At 48.0% G+C, this 10,835-nt stretch overlaps 1 protein-coding gene across 1 annotated transcript in view; it reads left to right on the top strand.

The window, feature by feature from the left end:
* Positions 1 to 4,736: 4,736 nt before the first annotated feature.
* hhipl1 (HHIP-like 1) overlaps positions 4,737 to 10,835 on the top strand; it is a 51,327-nt gene continuing 45,228 nt past the window's right edge. Inside the window, exon 1 of the mRNA XM_067992090.1 lies at positions 4,737 to 5,176. Within this exon, the coding sequence (XP_067848191.1) occupies positions 4,889 to 5,176 (288 nt within the window). The 5' untranslated portion in view covers positions 4,737 to 4,888. The remainder of the gene's footprint in view (positions 5,177 to 10,835) is intronic.

The raw sequence follows: 10,835 nt of genomic DNA, 5'->3' as shown, positions 1-10,835 counted from the left end.
GGTCAGTCAGTCTGTGGAGAGAACAAAAATTAACGTGTTGCAGGCCTATCTCTAAAACAGTAAAATAACAAGTCTCTCCAGTCTTTCCTCATAACTTAGACTCCTGAGACGAGCGATCAGCCTCGTGGGTCTTCTCTGCATTGCCTCCAGTGCTTCACTGTCTCTCCTGTTTCTTAGTGACCAGAACTGGACACAATACTCAAGGTGGGTCTGACCAGAACTGGACACAGTACTCAAGGTGGGTCTGACCAGAACTGGACACAATACTCAAGGTGTGGTCTGACAAGAACTGGACACAGTACTCAAGATGTGGTCTGACCAGAACTGGACACAGTACTCAAGGTGGGTCTGACCAGAACTGGACACAGTACTCAAGATGTGGTCTGACCAGAACTGGACACGGTACTCAAGGTGGGTCTGACCAGAACTGGACACAGTACTCAAGGTGGGTCTGACCAGAACTGGACACAGTACTCAAGGTGTGGTCTGACCAGAACTGGACACAGTACTCAAGGTGGGTCTGACCAGAACTGGACACAGTACTCAAGATGTGGTCTGACCAGAACTGGACACAGTACTCAAGATGTGGTCTGACCAGAACTGGACACAGTACTCAAGATATGGTCTGACCAGAACTGGACACGGTCCTCAAGGTGGGTCTGACCAGAACTGGACACAGTACTCAAGATGTGGTCTGACCAGAACTGGACACGGTACTCAAGGTGGGTCTGACCAGAACTGGACACAGTACTCAAGGTGTGGCCTGACCAGAACTGGACACAGTACTTAAGGTGAGTCTGACCAGAACTGGACACAGTGCTCAAGGTGGGTCTGACCAGAACTGGACACAGTGCTCAAGGTGGGTCTGACCAGAACTGGACACAGTACTCAAGGTGTGGCCTGACCAGAACTGGACACAGTACTTAAGGTGAGTCTGACCAGAACTGGACACAGTACTTAAGGTGGGTCTGACCAGAACTGGACACAGTACTCAAGGTGGGTCTGACCAGAACTGGACACAGTACTCAAGGTGGGTCTGACCAGAACTGGACACAGTACTCAAGGTGGGTCTGACCAGAACTGGACACAGTACTCAAGGTGGGTCTGACCAGAACTGGACACAGTGCTCAAGGTGGGTCTGACCAGAACTGGACTCAGTACTCAAGGTGGGTCTGACCAGAACTGGACACAGTACTCAAGGTGTGGTCTGACCAGAACTGGACACAGTGCTCAAGGTGGGTCTGACCAGAACTGGACTCAGTACTCAAGGTGTGGTCTGACCAGGACTGGACACAGTACTCAAGGTGTGGTCTGACCAGAACTGGACACAATACTCAAGGTGGGTCTGACCAGAACTGGACACAGTACTCAAGGTGGGTCTGACCAGAACTGGACTCACTACTCAAGGTGTGGTCTGACCAGAACTGGACACAGTACTCAAGGTGTGGTCTGACCAGAACTGGACACAGTACTCAAGGTGGGTCTGACCAGAACTGGACACAATACTCAAGGTGTGGTCTGACCAGAACTGGACACAATACTCAAGGTGTGGTCTGACCAGAACTGGACACAATACTCAAGGTGTGGTCTGACCAGAACTGGACACAATACTCAAGGTGTGGTCTGACCAGAACTGGACACAATACTCAAGGTGGGTCTGACCAGAACTGGACTCAGTACTCAAGGTGTGGTCTGACCAGAACTGGACACAATACTCAAGGTGGGTCTGACCAGAACTGGACTCAGTACTCAAGGTGTGGTCTGACCAGAACTGGACACAGTACTCAAGGTGGGTCTGACCAGAACTGGACTCAGTACTCAAGGTGTGGTCTGACCAGAACTGGACACAATACTCAAGGTGGGTCTGACCAGAACTGGACTCAGTACTCAAGGTGTGGTCTGACCAGAACTGGACACAGTACTCAAGGTGTGGTCTGACCAGAACTGGACACAGTACTCAAGGTGGGTCTGACCAGAACTGGACACAGTACTCAAGGTGGGTCTGACCAGAACTGGACACAGTACTCAAGGTGGGTCTGACCAGAACTGGACACAGTACTCAAGGTGTGGCCTGACCAGAGCACTTTGCAGTTTGACCATGACTTCTTCTGACTTGTATTCTATTGATTTAACTATGTTGCATTCGTTGATTGCTGCTCTGTGTTGGTTAGACATGTCGAGCGTTGAGTCTCCTAAGACTCCTATGTCATTTGGAACTTCATTCTCGCTATTTCAACATCATTCATGAAGTCTGTATGTTGCCCATTTTTCCTTCTTTTGTGCAACACTCTACACTCGTCTGCATTAAATATTATCGGCCATTGTTCGGCCCACTCACATATTTTGTTCAGCTCATTCTGTAATTTCCGGGCTGTATTCTTCAAATCCACTGCCCCTCTGAGTTTTTTTTATTCGTTCATGGGATGTGGGCGTCGTTGGCGAGGCCGGCATTTATCGCCCATCCCTAATTGCCCTTGAGAAGGTGGTGGTGAGCCGCCTTCTTGAACCGCTGCAGTCCGTGTGGTGAAGGTTCTCCCACAGTGCTGTTAGGAAGGGAGTTGCAGGATTTTGACCCAGCGACGATGAAGGAACGGCGATATATTTCCAAGTCGGGATGGTGTGTGACTTGGAGGGGAACGTGCAGATGGTGTTGTTCCCATGTGCCTGCTGCCCTTGTCCTTCTAGGTGGTAGAGGTCGCGGGTTTGGGATGTGCTGTCGAAGAAGCCTTGGTGAATTGCTGCAGTGCATCCTGTGGATGGTACACACTGCAGCCACTGTGCGCCGGTGGTGAAGGGAGTGAATGTTTAGGGTGGTGGATTTGCATAGAGATTCTGAATCCAAACAGCAGTGGCCCCAACACTGAGCTTTGTGGTACCCCCCATCTTAACATTATACTCTAACCGGTACCCATTGGTTTCAACCCTTCAGCCAATTTTTTATCCAAGTGTGGTCCTGAGTCCCCATAGCTTTGAAATTAATGAATAATTTTTCATGTGGAAATTCATGAAATGCTTTTGGGAGTCAAAGTACTCACTTTATCACCGTCACCTTGGATTGGCACTTCCTCAAAGAAACCAAGTAGGTTGGTCAGGTAGGATCTCCCCCATCTTAAGCTGTGCTGGTTGCTGTTTACTACGTTGTCCTACAGATAATCTTCAGGATTACTCCTCATAATCGATTCCATTATTTTACAAGGAATTGAAATGAGACTAATTGGCCTGTGTCTATGAATAGGCCTTTTTGAAAACGGTCATCCCATTAGCCTGTTTCCAATCTACCAGTACCACCCAGTGCCCATTGACCCCTTCATAATGATTGCCAATGCCTTGCCAGTCTCCTCATTAGTCTCTCAAAACTCTGGGATAAATGGCATCTAACCCTGGGGATTTATTTGTTTTAAGCACTTTCACCTTGTCTCGGACTTCTACCTAATTTAAATCGAAGTCTTGAATTTTGCCTTGGAACATCTTTTGTAGGGAGGGCGTGCTGTTCCCAATATTTCTGTCCCTTTCCCTGTATTGTCTATCCCTTTTCCCTGTATTCCTGACTTTTCCCTGTAATTCTGTCATTTCCCTCTATTTCTCCCCTCTTCCCTGCATTCACTGGGGCCAATTTTTATATATATATATCGCTTACCAGACAGGAGGTGGTTCGCCCGAAGGCGCTAGTGAGAAACTCAAACCATTTTCATGCTCGGGCCACGTTTTAATTTTATTGGTGAACTGCCAGCGCTGAACAAGCAGCGTACATCAGTGTGACCGAGCCAGGAAGTGTGTTCTTAAAGGGGGGTGGGTGCGAGGGGCATGGAGGGACCGGCAGCGGGTTGGAAGACTTTTGTGGATAATAATCAGTGGCGATGCTTTCGGAGCAGCTCGCTGTGGTCCCTTTAAGACCGTTCTACGTTCGGTACCAATGACCACACGTTCCGCCTGTGGGTGCCTGAAAATTGCTGGGGGGGGGTCCTACAAACGGTGTTTCAGGCAGCACTGCCTGCTGATTTCGAGGTCAGCTCAAAAATTGAATCGGGCGGCCAGTGGGCGTTCGGTTGTTGTTTAAATGTTTGCCTACCGCTCCATTTCTCACCAATTTTTCATCCTTTTCCTGCGTGGCCTTGTCTCTTATCCTGAATTTCTGGCTTTTCCCCTGTAATTCTTTTTCCTTGTATTTGTATTTTATATATTGTCTCTTTTCCCCGTATTTCTCTCTTTTCCCTGGATTATCTCTCTGTTTTCCCTGCATTTCTCTCTCTTTTCCGTAGTATCTCTCTTGTCATTTTTCCATTTATTTCTGTCCCTTTTACCAGTATTTCTGTTTTACTGCAGAGGGTGCCTTAGCGCCATCCACCCAGTGGGTGATTCCTCTACATTATTCCCCCCGCCCCAGGATCACAGACGATCCAGCTCATTTTCTAGTGTGGCCCAAACATCCCCAAACTCATAACCAGCAGCGACTTTTCAAATGTTTCTGCTGTCAAAGCAAAAAGAATGAGAGATACTTAAAAGAAAGCAGGAGCACGATTTCCTGCTGGAATGACCGAACAGGAAAGATAAGGTGAGCCAAACATTGCTGAGTGCTTAGTCAGACATCTGCAATTAAGGGTAGTTATATTTTAACTGTCAGGCACCCGAAGCAAATATTTTGTTGTTGCAGAGTTCTATTTGCTTTTTGCAGCACATGTTGGCAGATAAAAGGAGTTTAAAGATTGCCTGGCCTGACAATATCCAGCGCTGCTGTAAGAGGCTGAGGTTGTCAAATGAACAGAACAAAGTACACAGTCCAGATTTTGGCTACAGACCCATTAGTTTCACTGTTCCCACTTACGCAGTTCGCCGTGTTCAGGCTGTGAGCTGTCGTCTCCCTTTACTCAAGCTGGAACTGGAGGCAAGCATGGCACATGGGTATCGCAGGCATGGCTGGGGGCAGCAATTCCTCGCCCTCCTCGTTCCCATTACGTTCCCTGCGCTGCTGGTGAAATGTCACCCTCAGTGCTTGGATTTCAAGCCCCCCTTCCAGCCAGTGAATGGCCTGACGTTCTGTGCCATGTACAGCAAGTTTGGTTGCTGCGACGGCAACAAAGATAGGGAAATCATGAACCGTTTCTACAGAATCATGGACAGTTTTGACTACTCCGTCTACGCCACATGTGCGGCTTACATTCAGGATATTCTGTGTGAGGTAAGTGGCTTTAATTACATTCAGACTCGACTATTCCAATGCTCTCCTGGCCGGCCTCCCATTTTCCACCCTCCATAAACTTGAGCTCATCCAAAACCCTGCCGCCCCGTATCCTAACTCGCACCAAGTCCCACTCACCCAGCGCCCCCTGTGCTCGCTGACCTACACTGGCTCCCATTCCAGCAATGCCTCAAATTTAAAATTCTCGTCTTCATGTTCAAAGGTGATTAAATGGGTGGAGGGGGATCCCCTACTTTTCCCTCCCATGCTTGCTCATGTGCATCCAACCATATGACAGAAAAAGCCAGTGATACTGGGTAGTTACAGAGTCACCGTGCGGGGATTAGATTTTATATATATATAAAATCTTATCTATATATATATATATATATTTGAAGATTGTTGAGTTATTTTCTCCCCCTTTGCCCGTTTCCTGTCCTATGCCCTGCATCCTAGCGACCTAGGCTGGAATACAGGTGTCTTAGAGGTGAAGGGATATCCCATGAGCCCACTGAACGACTCTAGAGGTTGGACCTTCAATTATTTCTGACTGGACTGGATTTTAACCCAGCTCTCAGGGTTTGATAGATTGCTATCTCACTGAGTGGCCCTATTCCCATCAGACATAGACCTTTGTCCCCTCCATTTGAGCTGTATTCGGACCAGAGATGAAAAGACAATGTCTGATCACAATGCCCAAACCCCAACAGCAGCCAATTGATTATTTTTATTTCAACTGTTCTCATAAAAATAATTTTCTTGTGAAAGGAAAAAAGGTAAAGAAACTGCAGTTTCATTTTTGTAGATTTTTAAAATCCAATTTTGCTTGTATTTTTCCTTGTCTAGAACAGGCAACCTTTGCAATTTTGAACCAAGGGTTAAAGTAAAGATTAAAAATCAATATTACAGAGAATTCTGTTGTAAAACAAGTCCCTGCAAATCATAATCGCACCAGACAGGCCTTTCCCAGCAAACCGTGACTGACTGATTCCAACAGGCTCACTCAAGGCACCTCCCAGTGGAGGCAGAATGTGGTTTGTTGGTAGAGTAATTAAATATTAAACAGCACATGCAGGCTCGATGAGAGTAATTTCAGTGTGTGGATTGTGTGCATGACTCCCACTCGTAGATTCTATGCCTAAGGGACAAGATCTACAATTGTTCTGAAAGATAAGGGAGTGTTGTCCACGACTCAATACAGTGAGGAGTGAGGGGGAGTTGTCAAAACTACCCGATAATAGATAGAATCGTGGATGCAATCAGAAGGAACAACTGCATGCTGCAGTAGGGAAATGTAGGCTCTCTCTGGATACATGAACTAAGATGGGCCAATGACCTTCCCTATCTGTGATTATCTTGTAATAATACAATCATTGCCATGATGACGACTAACATTAAATGTTTTAATGTTGGGGTTTAACTAAATGTTCTGCCAGGTCTTGATGAAAGCACAGCCAAGGCAGCCAGTGGTATATTTACCTCACCCGTGCCACCTTGCATGACACCACACGCAAAGCGCTGTAGGTAACTCTATGGGGATTAAATTGGTTAACCCCCGAAAACGGACGCGGGCATCGCATTGCGCGACGAACCCGTGCTCCCACAGAACGTACCTCGTGCATACAAATAAACCAGGCCTTGATACGAGGATTTCACGACATTCGCACTTTCCACCAGCAGGAGTAGCCCGAATCTCTTAAGGCTGGCCGTATCTCTTAAAGAAAGCCAGTACCTGTTCTTAGCTAAAAATAAGATACGGATCTGCATGGAGTCTGAACGGAGATCAGAAACCGCACACATAAAACACAGATGCAGGTCCTATCCCTATGTTTACAAACTGATGTGTTATGTTAAAACATTGAACAAAGGTTGCACACTACTAAATCCCACATCCTCCAATCTTCATGCCATACCTCACCAATCTGTCGATCTGAGTTTGTACCAGGCCTGTGAGAGAGAGCGCACCAAGGATCTCTGCTGATGCATTAGAGACCTTGGTGCAAGAGATGGATGCTCCATGTGATATCAAGAAATGGCTGAGTGCACTGGATACAGCAAAGGCTATGGACCCCGACAACATCCCGGCTGAAGTGCTGAAGACTTGTGCTCCAGAACTAGCCACGCCTCTAGCCAAGCTGTTCCAGTACAGCTACAACACTGGCATCTACCCAACAATGTGGAAAATTGCCCTGGTATGTCCTATCCACAAAAAGCAGGACAAATCCAATCCGGCCAATTACCGCCCCATCAGTCTACTCTCAATCATCAGCAAAGTGATGGAAGGTGTCGTCGACAGTGCTATCAAGTGGCACTTACTCACCAATAACCTGCTCACCGATGCTCAGTTTGGGTTCCGCCAGGACCACTCGGCTCCAGGCCTCATTACAGCCTTGGTCCAAACATGGACAAAAGAGCTGAATTCCAGAGGTGAGGTGAGAGTGACTGCCCTTGACATCAAGGCAGCATTTGACCAAGTGTGGCACCAAGGAGCCCTAGTAAAATTGAAGTCAATGGGAATCAGGGGGAAAACTCTCCAGTGGCTGGAGTCAGACCTAGCACAAAGGAAGATGGTAGTGGTTGTTGGAGACCAAACATCTCAGCCCCAGGGCATAGCTGCAGGAGTTCCTCAGGGCAGTGTCCGAAGCCCAACCATCTTCAGCTGCTTCATCAATGACCTTCCCTCCATCATAAGATCAGAAATAGGGATGTTCACTGATGATTGCACAGTGTTCAGTTCTGTTCGCAACCCCTCAGATAATGAAGCAGTCCGTGCCCGCATGCAGCAAGACATGGACAACATCCAGGCTTGGGCTGATAAGTGGCAAGTAACATACTCGCCAGATAAGTGCCAGGCAATGACCATCTCCAACAAGAGAGTCTAACCACCTCCCCATTACCATCACCGAATCCTCCACCATCAACATCCTGGGATCACCATTGACCAGAAACTTAACTGGACCAGCCACATAAATACTGTGGCTACGAGAGCAGGTCAGAGGCTGGGTATTCTGCGGCGAGTGACTCACCTCCTGACTCCCCAAAGCCTTTCCACCATCTACAAGGCACAAGTCAGGAGTGTGATGGAATACTCTCCACTTGCCTGGATGAGTGCAGCTCCAACAACACTCAAGAAGCTCGACACCATCCAGGACAAAGCAGCCCGCTTGATTGGCACCCCATCCACAACCCTAAACATTCACTCCCTTCACCACCGGCGCACTGTGGCTGCAGTGTGTACCATCCACAGGATGCACTGCAGCAACTCCCCAAGGCTTCTTCGACAGCACCTCCCAAACCCGCGACCTCTACCACGTAGAAGGACAAGGGCAGCAGGCAAATGGGAACAACACCACCTGCACGTTCCCCTCCAAGTCACACACCATCCCGACTTGGAAATATATCGCCGTTCCTTCATTGTCGCTGGGTCAAAATCCTAGAACTCCCTTCCTAACAGCACTGTGGGAGAACCGTCACCACACGGACTGCAGCGGTTCAAGAAGGCAGCTCACCACCACCTTCTCAAGGGCAATTAGGGATGGGCAATAAATGCCGGCCTCGCCAGCGACGCCCACATCCCAAGAACTAATAATAAAAAAAAGAGAGGCATCCTCTATCTGTGGGGGGGTGGGGGAGATGGGGGCAAGAGGCCCTCCAGCTCAAAAGGCAGTGGGAGGCAGCGGGGGACGAAGTCAATGCCAGGCGCTCAGCACCATGAACGTGGATGCAGTGCAGGAAGAAGTTTAATGCTTTAACACGAGCGATGAAAGTGAATGAGGCAATGCAGGCAATTGGGACTAGCTTAGTGGTATAAACTGGGCGACATGGACATGTTGGGCCGAAGGGCCTGTTTCCATGTTGTAAACTTCTATGATTCTATGATTCTATCGCCTACCAACTGCACCACTAACCACATCTACTGCACCATGCACTACACCCCCCATCACCCACATACCAACAAACTCTTTCAATCAGTCCTCAACTCTTCCAATTAGATGCTTCCTCTCACCCTCACATATTATCACTGTTGCAAGCCGCAAACCCGCAACTCACAGGCCACACACACTGGCAGCTATTCAATCATGACAGGCACATCACCCAGACACACGTCCCACTTTCTTGCAGGAGAAGGTGGCGCATATCAGAAGGCAGCAAATAGCAGTGGCATTTAGCCCCTCGAGCCTGTTCCGCCATTCAATGAGATCATGGTGGACCTGTGACCTAACTCCATATACCCGCCTTAGCCCCATATCCCTTAATACCCTTGGTTAACAGAAATCTGTCAATCTCAGACTTAGAATTCACAATTGAGCTAGCATCAACTGCAGTTTCGTTCAGATGGTCGGGGTTAAGACTGTGCGTTGAGTGGTGCGTTCAGTGCCAAAATGGTGTCTATCACTTTAAATCAGCGTTGCACACTGATCGAACTCGTATTCTCCCGACTTTACACGATGCCAGCACTGGTTATCTGCGGATGCGTTAAACCCTTTACCAAGATGGCATTTGGTGCACGTCACGCAGAAGAGCGTTCCAAACATCTCCCAACCTTTTCATGGAGCAGCGTTTCCTAACATTACTCCTGCACGTCCTGGCTCCAAATGTTAGGCTCTGTCCCCATGTCCTAGTATTCAAGTGTAGGAGACCTCCAAAAATAGTTACAAATGTACCAGCAGCCAGAAGTAATAATCCAGCCACTAACCTGTAAATCCTCCATGGTCCCTTTAAATAGCGCTGGTGGGGGATCCTCCGGGCACTCGAAGACACGTTCAGATGGTCGGGGTTAAGACTGTGCGTTGAGTGGTGCGTTCAGTGCCAAAACGGTGTCTATCACTTTAAATCAGCGTTGCACACTGATCGAACTCGTATTCTCCCGACTTTACACGATGCCAGCACTGGTTATCTGCGGATGCGTTAAACCCTTTACCAAGATGGCATTTGGTGCACGTCACGCTAGAAGTGTGCGTGCAGGTCCAAGACGCCATCTTGGATATTTGGAAGCCGCGTAGCACCGAAACAATGGGCGCTAAACGGCGCAATTTAGCGACCACAATGTATACAACCGCACATATAGATGCTCACTCTGTACACAATCCCACACACATTATACTGTAGGTAACTCACTCTGTACACAGTCCCACACACATTATACTGTAGGTAACTCACTCTGTACACAATCCCATACACATCACGCTGTAGGTAACTCACTCTGTACACAATCCCATACACATCACACTGTAGGTAACTCACTCTGTACACAATCCCATACACATCACGCTGTAGGTAACTCACTCTGTACACAGTCCCACACACATTATACTGTAGGTAACTCACTCTGTACACAATCCCATACACATCACGCTGTAGGTAACTCACTCTGTACACAATCCCATACACATCACACTGTAGGTAACTCACTCTGTACACAATCCCATACACATCACGCTGTAGGTAACTCACTCTGTACACAATCCCATACACATCACACTGTAGGTAACTCACTCTGTACACAATCCCATACACATCACACTGTAGGTAACTCACTCTGTACACAGTCCCACACACATCACGCTGCAGGTAACTCACTCTGTACACAGTCCCACACACATCACGCTGTAGGTAACTCACTCTGTACACAATCCTATACACATCACACTGTAGGTAA

This window comes from Heptranchias perlo, chromosome 10 (assembly GCF_035084215.1).
Source record: "Heptranchias perlo isolate sHepPer1 chromosome 10, sHepPer1.hap1, whole genome shotgun sequence".
Classification (NCBI taxonomy): Eukaryota; Metazoa; Chordata; class Chondrichthyes; order Hexanchiformes; family Hexanchidae; genus Heptranchias; species Heptranchias perlo.
Note: the sequence above shows the minus strand (reverse complement) of the source record. Positions and strands in the feature narration are given on the sequence as shown.